Below are 23,824 nucleotides of genomic sequence, written 5' to 3'. Positions count from 1 at the left end.
TCCTAATTAGGGTGTGAGACTATTTTTAGAAGTTCTCTAAGACTTGGGGAGAAAGGATGTAACTAATATATCAGAGGGATTATATGGTGAGTAGAAATTATTCTCTTGATTATTCTCTTGTAGAATCCTCTTGACAAGATGTGAGGGTCACAACCATTGTGTCCTACAATGGTTGGTGATGGGGTAAAATCTATGTGAGAAGAGAGACTTGTAGTGAGACTGGGTACGGGAAAAATATAGTGTTTTTAGGGTTCATTAGAAGATAGAATTCATGATGCTCTTCATGTTCTTGTCTAAAGTCAAAGCAACCATGGCGGTGGAGGTTTATGGAAGAAGAAGAACAAAGGAAGAGGTAAACTCTTCGTAATATATCGTTTTGTTTCTAGTCGTTTATCACTAGTGGGTTACATAACTAGTTTATTATATGAAGTGTGTCGATGTAATAACTTGTTATGATAATGAAAGATCCTCGAGGTCTTTTTGGCTGTGGATGTAGCCTACAAAGGGTAGGTGAACCACGTAATTTTGTGTCGTGTCTGATTGTATATTATCGTATTGATTATATACTCTTGCTAGTATTATCCGTCATGCTAACGTAAATATGTAAGTGAAGAATATGAGCAAAGTTATCTAAAATAGGATGTTTCATGGAATAAACTTCTTATAGAAACATGCTGGTTCGTGATGAACGGAACCTCAGTTTCACGACACCTTTTAGCCAAACTGTAACGAATACTTTCCTGCTCATGTTGGACTGCATGATCTTGGAGTCTCAGGTTATCCTTTTACTTGGAACAATAGAAGAAACGATCTTGAATTCATGAAACAGATACTAGATAGTGCTTTTGCCAATAACACCTGGTTCAACACCTTGCCTTGCTGTAATATATCTTATATAGCTCCTCTTATATCTGATCTTGTTTCCATTTTCCTCAACAATCATATTAAATGGAAATATGGGCCTAAGCCATTCAAGTCCGTTGGTCCTCATATGAATGATCCTCAATGTAAACATTTAATTGACATATCTTAAGACACCAACGTCAATGGATCCCCAACTTTCTGTTTTCCAAAAGACTTAGGAATGTTAACACAATCTTAGTGGATGGAATAAGGAAACTTTTGGAAACATAAATTCTAACATAAGCAATATTAAATAAAAATTAGATGAAACAAACCAGAAAAATCCATCTACCACTAAAGCTAGGAATCTATTTAAACTCACATATGAACTATCCTCTTGGTATAATATCAAGTAAGATTTTTGCAAAATTAAGAAGAACAAAAGATAACCCTGGAAGATAGGAATACATAATTGTTTTCATGATTCTAGACATAGATATAAGAGAAATAAGATTGATACCATAAAAGACCACAAAGGAAACTGGTTGCAAGGAAAAAAATGAAATAACAAACTGCTTAAGATAACATTTCAAAATTATTTCGACCTTTGTAAATATTATGATTGACAATAGCCTATTATATCTAATTCATTTTAGCATTAATGGTAATGATAACTCCATTCTTGAAGCTATGCCAACCTACATTGAGATAAAAAAACAAAAAACTCTTTTTGATATGGAACCTAACAAAAGCTTAGGAACGGACGTCTTCCCTCCCAACTTTTTTTAGAAAAACTCTGAGACGGTAAGTGGTGATCTTTCCTGATGATACAAACTTTTTCAGAACATGATATACATGCCTAATGAACTTAATTCAACATTTATTTTCCTTATTCCCAGAGTTCTTAAACCTATCACATCGGTTACCAATTGCGTTTTGTAACATTGCATATGAAGTCATTTCTAAGCCAATCACTAATAGAGTGAAACCCCTTCTTCATAAATTCATTGCAACCTACCAAATGTCCGTCATTCCAGGAAAGCATATATCAGATAACATTGTTTTAGATCACGAGCTAATATATAACATGAGAAAAAGAAAGGATTTATGGGTTTAAAGATCGATATGTCCAAGGCATTTGACTATGTCGAATGAGTTTTGTTAATGAAAATAATATGTAAAATGAGATTCTTTAAGTTCTGGTGTAACCTTGTGCACCAGTGCATCTTACTTCCAATATGTATATCATGATGAATGACTCCCCTTGTGGGTTTCTCAAACCATTTAGAGGTTTAAGATAGGGAATCCCTTTATAGAACAATTCTTCATGCAGAAAACTTCCATGATTGTTGAAGGCTGATGCCAAATCTTTCAGGGGAGATACTATTCTATATAAGACAAAAGGATACAAAACAATCCTGACCGTTGGATCAGTCAAATGGTACCCCCCCTTCTAATCGCGGTATCCCTCTTTAGCAATCATGAAAAATTTTATATGATAAAGTGTCATAGATTAGCAAATCATACTTCCTCTGTCAAACACTTATTATTTGCGGATGACTATCTTGCTTTTTATGAAGCTTCTATTCATGCTAGAAATAACTTAGTTAAATTTTTTGCTGATTTCGGAGATGTTTCGGGCCACTGATAAAGTTTAACAAATCAGTAGTTTTTTTCAGTACTCACATAGATCTTGATAGTACTAATGAAATTCAATCTAGTTTCAATATAAATTTTATCCTCTAAGGGGGAAAATACCTAGGATCCCCATTATTCACTAGCATATCTAAAGTCAAATATTTTGAACTAATAGTTCTGAACATGAAAACTAGACTCTTAGGTTGGAAAAAAAATCTTATTACCGCCAGAAAATCTATAATGATAAAAACAGTAACATCATCCATGAGTATATATCCATTGGCATGCTTTAAGCTTACTAAGAAAATATACAATAACATAAATAAAATTCAAAGGTAATTTTTGAGGGGAAAACATAGAGAAGCCAAAAAATACATACTTAAAATCTTAGAACTCCTTTTGCAAACCTAATGAGAATGGTGGTCTGTGGTTTCAGGACGTCCTACTCTTCAACATAGCAATGATAGGTAAAATGTGTTGCAGATTAGAATAAAATCCAAATTATCTTTGGGCTTCTATTCTCAATCCCAAATACATTACCAACAAAGATGTTATGCATTTTGATACAACCCCTAAATAAACAGATAGTTGGATCTTGAAGGGTGTCAAAAGTGGCATAACTCTCATCAAGAAATTTATTTTGGAAAATCGGGAAATGAAATAAGATAGAAATTTGGAAGGACCACCGGATATCAAACAAGAAGCCACCTATAATGAACCACGTTCCGGAAAAAATAACCTAAAGTATGTGAGTGACCTAATTACTGTTGAGAAAACATGAAATATTGTAAACCTATATGCTTGTTTCGATTCCCAAACTGTGAGTGTAATAAAATATCTTCACAAGACAACTCTGAAGATGAGGCTATTTGGTCACTAAAAATGATGGAAATTTTTCTGTAAAATCACTTTACGACAATCTAAATAGCAATAACAAACACAACTACAAACGAGAACCAAATATGGAATTTGAAAATTTCTCCCTTTATAAAATTATTCATGTGGAAACAAGCACAATCCATACTTCCTACGCATATGAGAATTATAGTTATCCTTCCCAATATCAACACTACTTGTAAATTGTGTAACTCCCAAAATGAAACTCTTAGCCATTTTTTCCTAGAACATAACTTTTCAAGTTAAGTTTGGAATCATCTTAATTTCCAGATGAACTATGTTAAACATAAAACTTATATCTTTCACGAATGGATGAATAGTTGGTTCAATAATACAGGAAGAAATGATACAAACATGAGATGGGAGAATTTTGCAATACCATAACTTGGTATATCTAGAAGGCTCGAGGAAACAAATTTTTCAAAAAAAGAAGAAACGAACAGTTGGAAGACTACAAAACTGATTGTAAAATACATATATTCTACCATGAATGTTCATAGTATAAACTACAAATTACTAGAATGAACTCTTATCAACCCCCTGCTTTCTTGACATACAAAATTAGTATGGAAATATCAATGCTTCCAGAAAGATGTGATTCAGCTGCATGCTTAACCTTGTTAGATGATGCATGTAATTATAAGGAAGCCAGAGGAAATTCTTCGGTATGGAACTCAAGAGAACTGCTAGAGATCAATGGAGCAGAAGAGGATTTCCAGTAGGCAAAGAAATTAAGTGATCATCACATTAAATTCCATAGTAATTCTGAATAAATCCTCCAACTCCTGATTGACATGTACACAAAAGCTAAAGAAGATAGATTCAAGAACAGTTCTTCTTTTGAAAATCATAAATTTAAACTTGTAAACTTTAAAGTTATATCTTTGAAACTGGTCAGCAGATTCAATTTTTTTCTTGCTCCTAGGTTTTCTAAACTCTGTAATCAGAATATTATCAACTTTATTTGGACCAGTAAAAACTTAGTTGAATTGATTTATGACCTTACTACTGATCCTGACTTCAACTGGGTGTTATACTCCTCTACAAGAACTATTTAAGTAATGGTAGTAAAACTTATATTTCCGCATGAAGAAAAAAGGATAAGCGTAGTCCAGAGGGATTTTTGTTGGAAAAAACAACAATGCTCTTCTATATGAAATCCTGTGATTTCTTATGTAAACCAGTTTCGGTAGATGGCATAGGATTCAAAGAAGCTAATAAAATGAAGAAAGTTATGGTTGCTAAATTAGCATGAAGATTAGCAAATCAGACAAAGTCTATGTGGTATACATTACTGTATTTAACTATTTTCGAAAACCAAATGTAGTGCTAAAACAAATATTATAATCATGCTGGATATGGAAATGTATATTGCAGGGTGTTTCAATCATTCAAAAGCATAGTTGTTGCCTTGTTGGGAGGTAGGTGATGGAATATTTATTGACATATGGTATGACATATGGGTACCAGGTATCGAAAGCAATTTAATTTCTTACTGTGGCACAAAACAAAAATCTTTAACACTTGTGTCTAAGAAAATCGACTCAAACAATAAGAAGTGGAATATTGATAAAGTTAGAATTAACTTCCATTTAATACTATTCTAAGAATTAGATTCTTTACAAACAATGTTGGATCTCCGAAAGAAATAATAGGTTAAGATGGTTGTTAACTATCAATGGATAATTTATTGTGAAATCATTATATTATATGAGAAACTGCATTACCCTGCTGCAATTACCATCTAAAACACAACTATTTCATTTTGGAAATCCTTTTGGAAGACTAATGTCCCACAAAGCATCAATATTTTCTTATATAAATGTATAGATAATGCATTTAGAAAAAAAAAAAACTAGGACAATTCATTACAGACATAGGTATGCGTTTTGTTTTCTGTAATCATCCATGTGAATCAATGAAACATATGTTTTTTGATTGTCGATATGCTAAATTTGTATGGATGCTACCACTTTTAGTAGGTTTTAATTTTGATTTGATGTCGGACTCACCTTTTGTTGGAACTGTATTCCAAGTGGATTGCAAGTTCAAGTAATGACACAGTTATTGAAATATTAGCCACAACATGCTAGTTAATATGAAAAGATCGATGCGTGAGAAATTTTTAGGACAAATCAATTCTAGTTTACAGACTTCTATAGTTATTCAAAGACACCTCATATTTTTGTATCCTCATTCTCTAGAAAATACTAATATGTTGAGGCAGAATAATGATGCATTAAAAGATTTCAGTATTAACCAAATTTGGAAGGCCCCTAATATGCACCAAGTTAAACTTAACTTTGAATCCTTATAGAAAGACTCCAACTCTATTGCAGGTTATGGAGAAATGCTAAGGTAGATGCAACTATCAAAACTGGAGTTGGGATTTTTTTCTAACCAGACTTGAAAAGGCAGAGGCTCTGACTTTTCTAGAAGCCGATCATAAAGAAAATAGCATGAACAACACGAATTTCTGGATTGAAGGAGATTCTAAAAGAGTAATTGATATTTCGGTAGGAAAGTGCAATTGAGTTAATTGGAGACACCAAGCAATAATGTCAGAAGCCTTGAAAGTCTTAATGTTTTGGCAACTTTCGTACATAGAAATGGCAACAAGGTGGCAGGTGTTTTGGCTAAAGAATCAAGGATTCTACAAACATCAATAGAATATGATGTTAACTTTTATTTTTATTTCTCTTAGCTTAGATATATAGAAGTAGTTTAATTCATGTCATTTGTACTTCTTTAAGAGTTTCATGTCAAACTCTGTTGGGGGTTTCTCATATTTCAGGCGATATGCAAGAATAAGAACAACCAACAATTTGGATACTCTCCTAGAACTCACTCTTTTTGGTTATAAGACGCTTAGATACATTCTGCGGAAAAGAATGGAGGAAATTATCTTCTAACAACATATTAGTGTTGAGATGTCATGATGGTGTCATTTAGGGGATGTTTAGTAATCATTATTAGCCCATAATCCATTATATGGTTTTTTGTTAAAATTTATATAATGGATTATCTTAATCATAGTTGAAAAAGTCCATTATTTTCATAATTAGAAAAAGTTATTTAATAAATTATCATAATCAATTATTTTTTTTAATAAAATTGAATCCTATTTTTTCTTCTTATTTTCTCTAAACTATCAAGAGATAAAAAACATGGAATGAAAAGATTATCCTAGAACATTGTTTTTTCTTCTCTTCTTTGAAAGCATTTTTTTAAGATAATCAATTATTTGAAACAAAAGGGTTTGTAAAAATTTATTGTAAAAATGATTATACCAAGATCATTTACCAAGCTTTATCCCTGAATTATCAATCTTAGCAACTTCCTCCTAAAATAATAATTTTATCAGAAAAATAATTTTACTAGATGGCCGATAGAAGAAATCGGCGCGAAAGTATTATTTTTCCTGACACGGCGTAAAGGTATCATCTTTCGTGACATGTCGCGAAAGTATCATTTTTTTCTGATATTGTGCGAAAGTATCATTTTTCCTGACATGGGGGGAAAGTATCATTTTTCCTGACACGGCGTGAAAATATCATTTTTAGTGACACCGCGTGAAAGTATCATTTTTTTGAGGATAATAGTCCCACATCGACCAAACCCCTAACTAGGATCGTCCATATAGTTGTATGGGCCACTCCACTCATTGCCAATTGGTTTTAAGTTGGATGCCCACACTTCTATCATGGTATCAGAGCTAAGCCCGTATGTGAGTAATCCCAACGACGACCCATACTTTGTCCACAACGTAGGCCCAAACTCGCCCTACTGTGGAGGGAGCTACCCGCATGAAGTAAAGGCTCCAAACTTCGCCCTACCGTGACGGGAGCTACCCGTGCAAAGGGTCAACGTTGTAGAGGCTTCAAACTCCGCCCTACACGTTGAGGGAGCATATTGAGGATAATAGTCCCACATAGACCAAACCCCTAGCTAGGATCCTCCATATAGTTGTACGTGTCACTCCATTCATTGCCAATTGGTTTTGAGTTGGATGCCCACACTTCTATCACAGTTTTCCTGACACGGGGTGAAAACATCACTTTTCCTGAAACGGAAAATTAGCCGATGCATAAACCAATATATGGATGCATAATGTATTATGCATCCTTTGTGGTGGTTTGCATAATGGCTATGCATTCAATTTTCGAAAATTGTGCCTAAACTGAAAGTATCATTTTTTTTTAAAACGGAGGGAGTACATCGTTTTATTAGTTGCAACGGAAAATAAATTGATGCATAAACCAAAATATGACTACACAAAGTATTACGTATAATTTGTGGTGGTTTGCATAATGGATATACATTTAATTTTCGAAAATTGTGCCTAAAATGATAAACACCTCTGAATTTTTTGTAAAAACTCTAAATTTGATATTGTTGTTTGTACTCATTGCGTAAATTTTTTTAAGACCATTCCAACGAGATAAAATTTGTAAAATTCCAAGGCACGAATTTTTAGCTTTATTATATTAAAGTTTGGTTGCCAATTATACCCCTGAAAAAATAGGATAATAAGGAGTTATAGAAATTAGAATAAAAGGGAAGGACAATTTGGAAATTTCCAGGGTGTGACATCAAACAACCCAAATCCAATCTTTTTGTGTTAAATTGGGAAAAAAATCATGCTTCACATTGACACAAAGTCACCATATATAGAGTCCTCTCTCGCTTCACTCGGTCGGCCTAATAAGGAAAGTTGTCAGTGTTAGAGCACTGCTCGGTCGAACTCGCAAGCGTTGCTATCTCAAGCTTGTTCGTCAATGTTAGTGATCAAAACTATAAGTCTTGATTTCTAGTCTACTTATAGTGATGTCTCGGACTAGGATAGATTGTGTAATTGAGCATTATACTTCACGACGTTCATCAATTGAAAACGAAGAACTACTAAGGAGAGCTTGTGGAACTTTATCAACAAAAGGTATGTGGAGACTAAAACTCATTTATCACTTGGAAAGTCTATTTCTACTCTATCTCCTATATTGAGAAAAAATTCGTATTATTATATAGTATTCGATTATGCACATTTGAGATTTCGAGCTGAGTTTAACTCGCTTACATATTTCTCGAAATATGTGTTGGTAAGATTTCGCTTCAACCAAGTTCATCTTATATTCTTGACGAAAGTCAAAAGATGATCATATGAAAATCGCCGAGTAACATCTTACATGGTTTGTGTGATACAATCATTTGTAGACTTGGAATGTTTCGTTATGGTTATTTCAATAACTTGAAAATTGCTTTGATGCTAATAGTTCGTGAAAACAGCTGTTGTCATCCTCTAAGAAAGTTTCAATGATTGAAATAGAGTATAAAACACTAACCATCATTGGATTATAAACATAGTATGCGTTCTTGCATGTATATGATCCATGACCGGAACTATAGTATGCATACTCGTATGCGTACCTGTTAGTTGTGAAATTCCGAGTACCTAAGTACACATACCCATACGCGTACTGGCAAAGGGTTTGGGTCCGAAAACTTCTGTTGTGTTTGGAAGTATGCGTAGCCGTTTGCATACTGGCGAACCCAAACTCAGACCGGCTACTTTAAGTATGCGTACCTGTTTGCATACTTGAGTGGTTAAAGTTCTAAAATCGGTTTGTTCATGAACTAATACATTTATATAATAAGGAATGCATTCTTTGAAAACTGTGGCTATAATGTTCATGAATTGATTCGAGTGAATCAAACAGATTTTGCTTCAATTGTGTTCTTGTATACTTCTATGAGAATGTATCAATTGAACAACTCTATAACTAGTTTCATTTGAGTCATTTGAACTAGTTGTGGTTAAGATGAATAAGGTTGATATGAGAGTGTTCATATAGCTAACTTTGGCTAACTACTGTTGAGCCAACCTAGTGTACACGTTTAGGTATGTTACTCAAACCTAAATGAAGGTACATTTCATTTGTGTATAACAAGCTAAGTTCGATCTAACGGTTGAAAGATATTAGCTTGAATCTAATCAGGTTTTCATCTAATGGTTAATATTGAATGCTTTGTTTCCAAGGTAACTTACATTGCAAACCCTGATTTGAAAACTATATAAGGGAGAACTCTAGTAACTGGGAAACCTAATCCCCACACCTACTGTGTGATACTAGTTGCGACTAGAGTCGATTCTCCTTTAACCTTAGGTTTTTCACGAAACCCTGTAGGTTAACGAATTAAAGACTTCATCGAGATTGTGAAGCCAGACCCAACTATTTTCTCTGTAGTTATGTGTTATGATCTTACTCCTACTATCGTGATTGAGTGTTATCTTTACTAAGATTTTCTTGAGATTTATCTCCGATAGGTAAGATTAAAAGTAGTCACAAACATCTTCGTCTCATCGTTTGTGATTCCACAATATATTGTTTCTCTTCCACACGATTAACATTATTGTAAGGTGATTGATAATACTAGGTTGTTCTTCGGGAATATAAGTCTGGTTTATCAATTGGTTTCTGTGCACCTTGATTTATCAAAAGACGGAACAAAACTCATAGGTATTTCCGTGGGAGACCTATTTATCTATTCCAATAGACTTTTCTGTGTGAGACAGATTTTTTTATCAAGTCTTCGACTTTGGGTCGTAACAACTCTTGGTTGTGGGTGAGATCATCTAAGAGAATCAAGTACGTAGAATCTTGTTGGGGTTCAGAGACTTATGGAGTGCAACTATACCTTGATCAGTGTGAGATTGATTAGGTCTCAAATACATTCCAGTTCGAAGTTCATTGGTAGTAGGCTAGTGTCTGTAACGGCTTAATACAGTATGGCGTTCAAACCTGGACTAGGTCCCGAGGTTTTTCTGCATTTGCGGTTTTCCTTGTTAACAAAATTATGGTGTCTGTGTTATTTGTTTTCCGCATTATATTTTGTTATATAATAGAAATATCACAGGTTGTGCGTTAAGTTCAATCAGTTCTTGAATCCGAGCTTTGGGTTGTTGATCAAATTGATTGATACTTGGATATTGGTTTGTGATACCGTACAAGTTATTTCTCTTATTCAATCAGGCTCGCAAATTCCTATTTGCTGATTGCATATTGAATTGAGGAATTGAGATATAAACTCTTTAATGTACTTTTCTATAGATTGAATTTGACTCTCTAGTTGATTCTCTTGAAAGTATATTGGAGTTTGTCTATTCAGATTGCCAAACCAAATATTAGGTGTGGTTGTTAGGCCTCCGCTTTTTCAGTCAGTATATTAATATAGGGGAAAACTCAAACACTAATCCATTTAGGGGGGAAATTCAAAATCCCCTTATCTATATAAATTTTACCAAACAAGGACTTAACATTTTCAACTGATTATTTCCCTTTTACCACCTATAAATTTGGTTGTTAGAACTTAAGGAGTAACTCAGTTATTGGGAGGAAAAAAATAGATATGAAAAGGGATTTTCTCTGGCCAAATTCTAGTCAATGTGCGGTCAAAGTAAAATACTATGAAATTCAGTAAAAAAATATTAACTTACCCACCCTACCCTTAAGAGTTAAGGCTTATAATCCTAACTGTTCTCGATGCCTGATTCCCAAGATTCCATGATCATGTTTATCTCTTCGTCTAAATTTGGAAAACCCTAACCTCTTATGCTTCAATAAAAAAAAATCAAGAATATAAAGCACAGTTTGGATAATTTTTCCTATGTAAGTGGCAGTTCAGATTTGTCCTCACAAGAGATAAATTTAGGGATGTAATCATTTGTCATAAGTGATGGTTGTGATTGAGATTAGAAATGCATCTATCCAACAAAATTTATCACGTAATTAAGGTTCCATAATTCTTCATAATACAATAATCTATTAATTAGCCATGATAATACTTTGTTAAATGTCAAATTAAAAATGATAATATATAAATTATTCTACTAATGATGATAATAAATATATTTTTATTACATAATACTTAGAATTAGTTTGTATTGCTGCGAGCTTTACAAAAGTGCTTTTCCGATGTACGTTATTGTGCCGAGCTATGTAAAAAAAAACAATTGAATGGTTGTTGGTGTACGTTACTGTGCCGAGCTTTGTCAAAAAAAAAAAATTTGATGGTTGCAAATTATAAACTAAAGCTAAAAGTGTTTTTCCGGTATATGTTATTGTGCTGAGCTTTGTAAAAAAAAAAACAATCGAATGGTTGCAAATTATAAACTAAAGCTAAAACTATTTTAAAAAGCAGACATATCTATGAAAATATCAGGTTCGACTATAATTAGTGAGAAAATGACAAAAGCAGATATATGTTTGAAAATCGTTCAATCTATTTTATTGTGCATAAAATAAGTAAATTTCTACTATTAGAGTACATACATGTAATATTAAATTTACTAATTAATATTATTACTAAAAAGTATTATTTTTCTTAACCACTTTCTAAAAATCAATAATTTCTTAATATTTTATTGTTGATAAATAAAAGTATATTTCAGTGATATGATATAATATAAAATGTAGTTTGAAAATGAAAAATAATTATTTTTAAAGAATAAAATATGACGAATTAAAATTGGTAATATATATAGATTCAAGGATAATTTTTGTCAGTTTTTAAAAAAAAATGGGATAGAATTGGAAAATAAAATATGAAATTAGGGTGAACTATAGTATTTGCTTTTGAAGCTTTTAAAAGAACACCGAATTGGGAGATACATGGATTAATTGGGGGATATGTGACGGCATGGTTTTCCAATGCCGACAATCCATCGACCATGCCGACAGCATCAAAAAACCATGCCGGCACATATCCCCCAATTAATCCATGTATCCCCCAATTTGGCCTTCTTTTAAAAGCTCATTCTCCCCCACTTTTAAATTGATATATTTTGGAAGTGTTTTGCATAAAAAACACTTTATGAAATCTTTACTAAACACTAAGATGAAAAGATATTGTTATAAATATGTTTTCAAAGTGTTTTTTTTTCTAATGAGAAAAAGCGGCACCAAACTTAGTTAAATTGGCTAACAATTATATAAGGACCATAGTGACGGTGGCAAGTATTGGTGCCCAGTGAGTAATTTCGCATCGTCTCACGTATTTCTTGATAAATGGTTTAACATTATGTTAATTCAATGATGATGGATAACAGAGTTTATTGTTAGTAGAGATTACAGTTATTAGGTTAAAGTACTTAACGATTTGACTTACTAACTAATCATGGTTTTATTATTTTTATGCAACGAATAACCTCACATTTGGAAGCATAATGTCGCAGAATGTAATGGTCTGACCCTCTACCGATAATGCCCTCACTTAGCCACTGCGGTCATCTGACAGTATTGGGTTTTCAATGGTCACCGCTGCGGTCATCCAGCAACAGCTTCTTAGGAGGTCACCCATCCCAAGATTAGTAAATACCGAGCATGCTTAACTATAAATATTTTTAGCCAACTATGAAGCTAATTATGCTAAAAAGGTCTCGGTGTTAGGAAAGGGCAAACCATTATCTATATTCCAACTTAATTTGAATCCTTCCTCGGCTCCGGAATATGTTCAATCCTAGATCTAGCATTTTTTCTCACTCATGAGACCCTTTCCCGAGTCCCGAAACAATCCGTCAAGCATACTCTTTCACCCTCGACAAGTAACACGTGGTCGACTCTAATACCATTTGTAAGGACCTGATCCTCCGCCAATACTTTCCCCACTTAGTCACTGCGGTTATCCGACAATGTAGGATTTTCAACTGAAACTGATGCGGTCATCCATCAACAGTTTTCTGGGAGGTAGCCCATCCCTAGATTACGCTCGCCCGAGAATGCATAAATTCAATGATTTTTACCAATTATGGATCCAACTACGTTGAAAAGGCCACAATGTTACGAAAGGACAAGCCATTACCTATATTCCATTCGGTGAACTCTTCCTGCCGCATTGAATTACGTACATAATATATATGGGAATTTTGAAAAACTAGAACTACATCTTATGTGAGTAAAATGGTTTCCATCGGAAATGACTTAACATTTTGAAATATAATAGCTTAAGTGAATGAATTAGATTTTAATTATGTCATTGAAATAGTAAGAACATACAATAATCTTGGGCATCTCCATGCATAGCATCGAGGCTTTTTAGTCAAAAACCCCACACCTCTTATCCCAAGGTGGTCAAGTGGGGTTCGGGGTTGTGTGGTCGGGTCCTGAGTAGTGTCTGATGGTCCATGAAGATCCTAACAATTGGTATCAAAGTCCATGGTTGGGGCTACTGTCCGAACGTAGAAGTGGTTGTGGATGTCACCCGCCTTAGGGCGCAAGTGAAATCAGATTCAAGGTGAAGAAGGCAAGGCCCAAATTTGAACTGGCGCTCAAGGTGGAGTTAGTGTCTCACCCATTAACTCAAGTGGAGGAGGGTTCTAGATCGGCGAGGCAATGCTCAAGGTTGAACTGACGCTCAAGGTGGAGTTAGTATCTCACACATTAACTCGGGCAAGGAAATGCTCAAGGTGGAGTTAGTGCTTGCATTCTCATTAACCCAGTGTGGAGTAGGATTCTAGGGCACATAGTGATGATAATCATGACCGATGGGTAGCACATACAGATGGTAATCATATGGTGAAGTATGATTGGACTGGTGAAGTGGTTTAATCTCGCCAAGGTGGAGATTGTTGGAGTATGTGGCGCGATAAACCACATAAGTATAGATAAGGGTAGTCCCACATGGAAGAAAGAGGAGTGCATGCGGAGCTTAATAAGCTTTGGGCATCTTCTTACGTAGCACTGAGGCCTTTTAGATTAAAACCCCACACCTCTTATCCCAAGGTGGTCAAGTAGGGACATCATCGGTGCTATGTTGTCGGACCCATGTAGGTTCCTATTGTCCATGAAGATCTTAACATCCTTCACTAAAATAAGGAAGATGCAGAAAGGTAATACCATTTCAAAAGAGTCGATAAGATATATTTGTAAACTAAAAAACATATCAAATAATGTTGTTGTTTTTTCTGACAAAATATGTAAAAATTAATTTTGATATAATTTAATTGCTGGTTTGAGGATACAACTCGAAAAAGGAGAGACATAATATGGGAGGATGTGAAGGCGAAAAATGATAGAAAGGATTTGTGAAGTAAAGAATAAAAATGTATATCAGGTTTTCCTTTACTTTTTTAATGATAAGAATGGTAAACTTGATATTAATATCATGTCGAAAAATGCATAACTAAATAAAAATTATGTCCGTGCCGTTACGGCACGGGTTAAGCCCTATTAACGGAAAAAAGAAAAAGAATAACAGAGTATTTACAACCCTTTTCTGGAAATGTGTCGAGGATGGAACAAAATTTGAAATGCAAATCTCGCTGTCGAAAGAGTTGCAGAATAGATGGTTGCAATTCGGATTTGGATGCGTAAAGCTCCCGAATAAATTCAATAAGGAACCCTTCACGGCTTGAGAGGTTCTGTTTTATTACTCAATCGAAGAAGATACAGTAGAAGCAGAGCAATCAACAGTATCCATTACAATCAATTCAAATAGCTAATTCTGAGCTAATTTACACTCCTCTTTGTACACATCGATTACAATCAGAAAAATGCACACTACTAGAGTAGGGGTTAATTTTGTTACTTTTTTGACGAAATTTATATGGGAGAAAAACCCTGATTTCGATTTTGTGAATCATCAGTATACCACATCCTTTGCTTCTTGTTAATAAATGGTACAAACCTATATAAGGGAGGACATCCGTCTCCAGCTGTAGGATCTCTGCTGGCTTGGATGTCGAGGAGTGAAACTGAGGCCACACATTTCCTTGAGAGCTTGCCCTGGTTCGAAAAGTCCAACAAGTTTTGCAACAAGAGTGGCACTTTCTTTGATGTGATTCATATCTTTTGTATCGGACCACAGTAAACGTGCAAGTTGCACCCTCCTTTGCTTTGTGTCCAACCCGATGCCCCACTCACGGTAGAGGTTTGCTCTCTCCTCTTCGGAGAATCTCTTTGCTAACTGTTTGCTCAGCATCTCCCTCTCGCGGCGAAGGGCCTTCTTGCTATGAATGTGAACATAAACATGTTACAGTTTCTATTCAGTTAACTGAAGTAATATGGAACAAATGAACTAATTCTAAAACAGTCGGTTATCAGATAATGGTAATAACGTAGTCATTTAGGGCCAGAACAAGAATTCGAACTTGCATATCATATACCCTTGCAACATTACATGTCAAGGTTGCGTATACAAAATAAACATAGCAGTTTGACGGAAAGAATAAATAAATAGACAATATAAGGCATATTAGTAAAAACAAAATAATGGTACCTTGAAGCTAGTGATAGATCTTGATCAGCACCTGAAGACACTTTGTGGAAATTTCCTCGAGAGAAATTGTCTTTGAGAAATGATAACCTTCTCAGCTCCACCTCTAAGTAAATGGAATCTGATGAATCACCTTTAAAGAGCAAAAAGAAGTAGGTTCTGTGGACCAATGAGATGCAACAGAAGTGCCAAAGTTCAATAATCTCTCGTTGTTTTCTCTCAAACTCCAAGGGCCATTTTGAAGGAGATTCTGGTGATTCTTGTATTGGATCAATGCCTACATCTTTTACAGACTTAACAGATTCATAAGCCTTTACTTCTTCCTCCTTGGCCTACAAAGAATGAGCCAGCCAAGTTAATGGAGTGATCCTTGTTAGCTTATAAAGAGTGATGATGAGTATGAGCGAAGGATGCTACAAACAGATATATACAACAGAATAGTTACGATATTCTAAAAAAATTCCCTTTAACAGTATTCGCTATGATGCAGCTATTATGTAGCACAGTCTCACCTGGTCACCGATAAGTTGTTTCTCATATTCTAGTTTAGCCATCTCTTTGAGATCTGCAACAAAAGTTTGGATGCTAGTAATATCTTCTTTATCAGAAGTCTTAACGTTAGGGGGTTTGAGATCATCTGTGGAAGCACTCCGTTCAGAAGCCTGTGAATTTTCTCTTGTCAATTTTTTAATATCGGCACCAAAATTTGAAGGGGAATAATTTGTTTGAAAGACTTCAGGTGTCCCAGTGTAGCATTTCTCGTACGTATATAATGGCCTCTCATACTGCTCTGCTTGGAACCAGGGGGATGATGACCCATTCATAATTGTTGCTTTACAACTTCGGCTCCGCGTCAACTGGAAGCTCTTTCGACCACAAGATGAACCTGCCGCCGAGGTCCAGGGAGATGCTGATTCGTCAGACGAGACAGGGTTAACAAGACAGTCAATTGATTTTTGCACGTCCTGAAGTTTCTGCTCCAGAGCACTATATGTAACAACAGAATCAGCTTGTGCCAACTCTTCATCTCCTTTTTTTGGGGTCGACACTAACTCCTGATCTTTCGCCCATTCGTTCTCAGTCACTGCCAAAGGTTCCAGCTGTCCACCTTCTTCATGTTCTTCGTTTGACAAGTCACTGGATACAATCTTGCTGTTAGTTCTAGATTCTTCAATCTCAATACATCGAACTTCTTTGCAAAGTTCTTCTTGTTCTTCTTTTTCTTCATCTTCTTCTTTGTCTTCTCGAATGTCCTCGAAAACCTGACCTTGATCAGGTCCGACAAACTTGGAAGAACTGATCGACTGTCGGGGAGAAACACCATCAGAAAGATAGTGATCATCTTGACTTTCTGGAAGCTGTTGGTATTGCTCATCCGAACTACTCTCACTACGTGCATTAGAATACCAAGTTGCATTGTTGTAACTGGTGAAACTTGCATCTATACAATTTTGGTCAGCAATACTGGATGATGCTGAAATTGACTGATCATCTTCCCATGCATGCAGTGCAGGTGATTTAGGACATTGGTGCTCTGCCTGGAAAGTGGAGAAGAAGTTGAACTTAGAGCAGACAGAAAAACTAACTAGATAAGAGACGATGACACCACTACATACCGAAAACTTTGAAGCTCGGTCATCCTCAACCACTTGTGCCAAATCACGAAGGCGAGACTGAGCAAGATCTCGCTGGTGAATCAACTCTTGTATCTCCTTCTGCATCTGTATAACAGAAGAGCAACATCTATTTTTAGAGAAATTCTTTTTGAGTAAAATATTTATGTGATATTTCCTAGTCGATAAACCGTAGGATAGATATGGTTCTAACCTTTTCGATCTGAAGATCTTTCTCTCTCAAAATTGCCGCTGCAACAGGAGTTGAAGATTTAGGGGCTGGAGCTTTCAGTTCATTCTCCAACCTAGCCAATTCTTTTTGCAATTGCTTTACCAATACTTTATCAGACATGACCACATTAACCTGAGCATTAGTCGCCACTTGTTTTGCACAACTAGCAAATAAAAGGGTATTTCTCGATTGCTCCACATGGGTTCGTGCAGGGCTAATGGTGCAAATGATAGCAGTTCTTGCATTGCCCCCCAAGGAACATTGGAGTATCCGTGTAAGTTTGGAATCTCTGTACGGAACATGCCCATTTCTTCCCTTACTGAATTCATCAAAAAGTAGATGACTTCAGCATATGTATAATAACACCCTCATGATTAAATTCCAAAGATTGAAAGGCCGAGAATTTTGTTTAAAAACAGGGTTACACCAAATCATCATATAATTAAGATAGAAATGCTTTGATTTCAAGATCTGAAGTTGTTAAAGCATATGAATTCTAAAAAGCATACTGAAAAAAGGTATCTATTTTCCAGTTAAACTGACTGTAAACTGGCAAATTCTAGTATTTCCATTGGGTTTATTAACCGAAATGAGTAAAATGTAAGGAAACTGATAGTTGTGAAACCTTAGTTTACGAACAACTGTTCCAAGGGTGAGTAAACTGCGGTTTATGTGGCAACCCTCTTTCAACCTAGCACCAGCTGATAGCGCCTGAGATGCACGCTCACTCCCTGCCAGATCAACAAAATCCTGTACCAACAACATGCATATACTGTTACCACTTACCAAAACTCATCAAAAACTATTAGAAGAGAAGTAGGCATGACTATGATTGTCTCAAAAATAGTTTAAGCATTCCGTACCACACTAGCTACAAGTGTGCTAGAATTATGCCTGCCCAAGAACTCCCGAGGAGAACTTTGTATAGTCTGCAAAATTCCACATTATGTAAGTGAACCAGGTATAAGGACGCGCAGATACTGCATTGAATTTTTGAGCAGATATAGCTTATAACTTAAGGAGGCCAAACCAGTCTGAGAATTTGATGAGATCTAGAGCTTGTTTCGTTCAACGAGGTTTCACCAATCTGTCTTTGAGCTGCAAGAGGCATGGCCTGCATATTAGAATATGGAACCATTGAATATAAGCAGGACATTGGTTGATCATATTTACCTTCGCATGCAGAAAGGAGCTCCTGGACATGGCTCCAATCCCTCAAAGTTTCCTCGGTAAGTTTATCGACAACGGTCCCTCTCTGTTGAAACAAGATTGTGCCAGCGATTTAGATGACTATCATATATACATTAAGCAAACTTTGTATCAGAAAAAACCTCACTTCTGGATCATCAAGAAGCCTAAGTGGAGCAGTATCAGAACTTAGCAGGTCTCTGACAGCTTCATTGTAGATTTCCATTGCAGAAAATTTCAAGATAAATTCCCTTTCCACATGCTTCATGAAGTAAACACCAATTCTGTTAAAGTCGATAAGAAACACAGATACGACAAAACAGTAAGTGGCTTGCTCTCTGCTTACCCTCTGGATGTAGTCACATATGTCGGCAAGTGCATATTCAGTAACACCGGTCATGGTATATGTCTTTCCACTGCTTGTTTGTCCATATGCAAAAATACTCGCTGAAAGTAGTGGTTTTGGTGGATAAAGTTTCACTTGTTAATAAAAGTATCACCCGAAGTTGAGCAATCACAATGGCACTAGAATAAGAAATAATACTCACAGTTAATACCACTGACGACAGAAAGAGCCACTTCTTTTGCTGCTTCCTCATAAACCCGCCTGGTGTTACAATCATGCCGAAATACTTTGTCTATACAAGAAATAAAGATAAGAAACAATTAGCCAAAGAGAGAAAATTGATCATTCATCTGGACGAGCAACAAAATCCATCAAAATCAAACACTCTTCAGGAAATTTGCGTCCAATTTAAGGACCAAAATCCTCTTAATGAACCGATCAGAAACCAGAATCACTTATTTCAAGATCCAAAATATGATATATGTTATACAGGCAGAGAGTATATTCTCTACTACCCTCAACTACCTCCTGCAATTAATTCGATGCAATTCCGTAATCTGCACTAAGAAAATTCATCCATGCCCAGAGAACGATAATTAATCATCACCCAGAAAACTAGACCAAAATTAAAGAACAATACAAGGAGGAGTTTTCTTACCAAATGAATACGCAGTCGGGAACATAGATTTCTCAGGAAGGTTACTTCTAAATACAACAGTGTTATCACTAACACATTCCCAATCTGATACATCATTTCTTCCAATTTCCTTTTCATTTAAAGGCCTTAACCTCACAGATACTAGAATTCTCTCTTCATGAGCAGCACTAGCACTCACTTCTTGGTCTCCACCAATTTCTCCCATTTTCACCCCTTCTTCCTAATTCAACACACCTTTTCTTTAAAAAAAAAATCCAAGGATACTTACATTCCCTACAATCAAAACAATAAATCCTGTTTAATCACAAGTTAGTTGAGCGTGAACCTAATTTCCAGTCATTAAAACTGCTTACCTGGTGCAAAGGACGTTTTAGAAATCAACGTGACACAAATTAAATTCCTTTAATGGCGAGCTTTTTACGCTTCTTCTAGGACGAAAGCAATTCTTTCTTCTTAATTACTACTATTTCATGGACGGTGATAGAATTTTTGGAGCTTTATGAAATGGTCCCAGATATCCAGACTGTATTTATTTTTTTGTTTGCCCTTTTGACTCGTAGTGAAAACTATACCCCGTTTTGTTCTTCGAAGAAGAATTCCACCGAAAATTGTCAGTATAATTGCAGATAATGGAAGCAAGATATTCCTCGAAATCTTTCTCTAATGTGAATTCAAACAAATTTGGAGATTCAATTTCTCATAAGAACAAAGCTCTGACTAATTCTTCTGTCTGAGATTTTTTTCCCAGTACTTCTTGTAGGACTAATTCCACCTCCTTGTTAACACCAAAAGAGCAAACTAGACCTTTGGAAGTTCTGAAAATGAAGGAACAGAATTAATGTTTTAACCAAAACCCAAACCAATTTCAACTTCAGATCTCGAAATTTTCTATACTTGACCCCAAAAGAAATTAGAATGTTACCTCGAGATCTTGCAAATTCTCCAAAAGGACCCAATATTCCAGAATACTAAATTGAAACAGAGTATCCTTAAAAAGAAAATGTTTATCAAGGTTAGAACGTGAAAAGATCTATAACAGAAGGAGAAAAGAAGAACAGAACGTGAAACAAAACCCCCTAAAGAGGGTAAAAGTCCCCGAAATGATAGAGATTACGCAGAAATGATCTGAAAAAGAGAAAAACTTTTTAAAGAGAGAAGATCGAGAGAATGAAAAAGTCTCTTTCTTTCTTTCTCTCTCTCTCGATCTCCCTCGGAAAATGCTGTTGGTGTTGTTGTTTTTTTAGGGTTTTGGTTTGGCCCTATTTTTTTTCATTTTCAAAAGGTCTTTTTCCTGCAAAATCTCTGCAAAGAAAAGAACAGCAGTTGTTTCAATTTTCAATCTTCTGCTACGGTCGTCCGGTTAGTTTTAGTTTTATTTTATTCAGTTTTTTAATTTCAGCCCTTCAAATACAACTAACCTTCCCCCGCTAAAATAACCGAATTAATTATGCTATTACTAATTCAGATTTCAGTTTTCTTTCTAATTACATCATTTGCCACCACGATTCGATGATTTAACAAACCTTAAAACAAGCTTCTATTTTAAGACTTACTTAAACAAAAAAGAATAAATTAGAAAATGGGTTTGATAACCTGCTTCACAATTTTTCTCTTTTTGAAAGAATAGCAGTTAGTATTAATCAAATGTCAACGAGTCGTAATCATCAGGAATCCGATCCCTCTCTCCTAAATCCTCTGCATAACCGTTTTTTCCAAAAAAACTATCCAAACCCTGTTTTTTCTTTCTTTTCAATCTTCTTGTTCAAACCTAGATTTACTTGGATTGAATCTGATATATCAGATTTTTTTCTAGTAAATTTGGGTTTGTAATTGTATAATAAACTTTTTCTGCTTTCAATAAAAATCACTTTGTGATTTAGGTTTTAGGTTTTAGAATTTGTTTTTTCAATTCTTCTGTATACAATGGCTATCCTAATGCCTTGTAATAATTTCAATTCTATTCGCCATCAGTGCATTTTATTATAGTCTTTGCGCTCTTATTTTGAAATCCGATGGGAGATTCAAGCATATCTTTGAAGACGATCAATTCCGACATGACGATGATCAGGCTTTATATAAAGAAGATCAATGGCTATCAGAATGGATCATGATTACAATGGTTAGCGGAAACCACTTCTACAACGGATTTCATCTTACTGAAGAAGAAGCCTCTAAATGGTTGAAGATTAATCAAAATACCATTAATCAGATTAGTCTTTTCCGTTTTTCTCGGTTTCATGTAGATCAAAAAATTGACATTGTAGATTGGTTATATCAGTATGCAATGTACAATGATGAAACAGGAGGGTATGTTTATCTACCACTTCTGTCATGTAACAATCCAAACTTCAATCTGAATGAGGTAATTTAATAAATATTTCTAGGGATTTTCCAAAGCACCTCTTTTCATAAAAAAAGAAAGAAAAAGAGAGCCCACAAGAACCTCTGAAACCCGTCAACCAGCAGGGAACCGGAAAAACGGACTGATACCGGCGTATGTGGTACAAGAAATGTGAATATAAATGCGTAGAGAGTGGGTACATGGATTGGTTCTATACCTATATATTCCCGGCAGTACCGGACCATAAGTACCGGTTATCAGTAGTCGTTGATTTGTTGATTTTAAATGATGCTAGGCATTCATAGCCTTTTATGTATCAATTATCTATTACTCTATTGTTCACTCGTTCTTTCTTCTTTCTTTCCTGCTTCTTCTCCTTTTTCTCCCCGAACTGAAGAACAACTGAACCATCGACCATCGTTCACTTCTTCTTCACCATCTCTCAGTCTTTAATCTTTATCACCATCACTACCTTCTTCTTCACTAGTATCACTACCATCGTAGAAACGAAATCAGTTACTTCTTCTTTTTCTTCAATTACCAACAACAAGTCAATAACTGGTAAATATGACTTGGCTAATTTGTTTGATTAACTTAGGGTTCATAATATAGTTGCACGCTTGATTAATGTGTTTAACTGCATGTTTGAATCTGATTTAGGGTTTTATTTGATATCGATTTGGAATGATTCTGTGGAAATTAAACAACGACAACATGTAATTCAATCTTCTTCCACTGGGTTTTATTTTCATTTCTCGAATTGAATTGATGGATTGATCCTACTGATTGATGGTTTTGTTTTCAGATCTGTTTACATGCTTTTGGTTTCTTATTAATGGTTTTCTTATATTGATTGGGGGTTTTAGTAAACCTTTGTTTCAGCTTCTTGATGTTGTAAGAAAAGAAGCTGAAAGTTGTGATTGCTTACAAGGTACTTAGGTTGTTGTTAGTTTGGGTTGGATTTCTTTATTTTTTCCTTACGTTCTTGATTAAGTTTTGTTTGAATTTATATACTGTAGGGTTTAAAGTATGCCATTCTTTGGGAGGAGGAACTTGATTTGGAATGGGAACGCTATTGATTTCAAAGATTATAAAAGAATACCCTGGTAGGATGATGCTTACTTTATATGTTTTCCCATCACCTAAGGTGTCTGACACTGTGGTTGAACCTTATAATACTACTTTGTACATTCATCAACTTGTTCAGAATACATATGAGTGTATATATGGTTCTTGAAGCTTAATTTGTATGATATTTGCTTCAAAACTCTTAAGCTCAACACTTCTAGCTGTAAGTATATGTATATATTTGGTTTAGTTTCTCACTTTTTGGCTTCGAGTATTTAATTTTTATTTATTTCTTACTGATTTGTGGGGAAAATTGTTGTCGGAATAGTTGGAGATTTGAACCATTTGATATCTGCAATAATGTATGGAGTTACTTGTTATTTGAGGTTTCCTGTACAATTGACTGATCTGCGAAAGCTTGCTGTGAACTGTAATTATATGCATATTAAGTCTGTTTGGTGTTTCAGATGGATACCTCCAATTCAAGCTGCGTCTACAACTTAAGATGCAAGTACCGAAGTTATGTTTTAAAATTTTGTTGGTTGTTTGTGAACTTTGTGTAATTTCTTAAATTTTGATTGTGAAATTTGTATCAAAAATATTTTTTCGGTTCTTAAGTAATCAAAGTGTTGTTTACAATTGATTAATTACAATAGCCAATAGGTAAGAACCCGGTACCGGACTTGCACCGGTCTGGACTTACAAGTACGGGTACTCAAATGAGAGAACTGGT

The 23,824-nt window shown here is 35.1% G+C and overlaps 1 protein-coding gene across 1 annotated transcript; it reads right to left on the bottom strand.

The window, feature by feature from the left end:
- Window positions 1-14,754: 14,754 nt before the first annotated feature.
- Window positions 14,755-21,051, bottom strand: LOC113349804 (kinesin-like protein KIN-7E). The gene is made up of 15 exons (XM_026593843.1): window positions 20,605-21,051; window positions 20,036-20,497; window positions 19,683-19,955; window positions 19,227-19,316; window positions 19,025-19,125; window positions 18,827-18,940; window positions 18,664-18,745; window positions 18,521-18,588; window positions 18,354-18,419; window positions 18,116-18,240; window positions 17,473-17,809; window positions 17,262-17,366; window positions 16,158-17,183; window positions 15,649-15,977; window positions 14,755-15,379 (listed from the first exon to the last, which is right to left on the bottom strand). The coding sequence occupies exons 3-15, from the start codon at window positions 19,885-19,887 to the stop codon at window positions 15,058-15,060; spliced, it is 2,970 nt and encodes a 989-aa protein (XP_026449628.1). The 5' UTR covers window positions 19,888-19,955; window positions 20,036-20,497; window positions 20,605-21,051; the 3' UTR covers window positions 14,755-15,057.
- Between the last annotated feature and the right edge of the window lie 2,773 nt (window positions 21,052-23,824).

This window comes from Papaver somniferum, chromosome 2, assembly GCF_003573695.1.
Source record: "Papaver somniferum cultivar HN1 chromosome 2, ASM357369v1, whole genome shotgun sequence".
Classification (NCBI taxonomy): domain Eukaryota; kingdom Viridiplantae; phylum Streptophyta; class Magnoliopsida; order Ranunculales; family Papaveraceae; genus Papaver; species Papaver somniferum.
The sequence above is the reverse complement of the archived record's forward strand: the minus strand, read 5'-3'. Positions and strand labels throughout refer to the sequence as shown.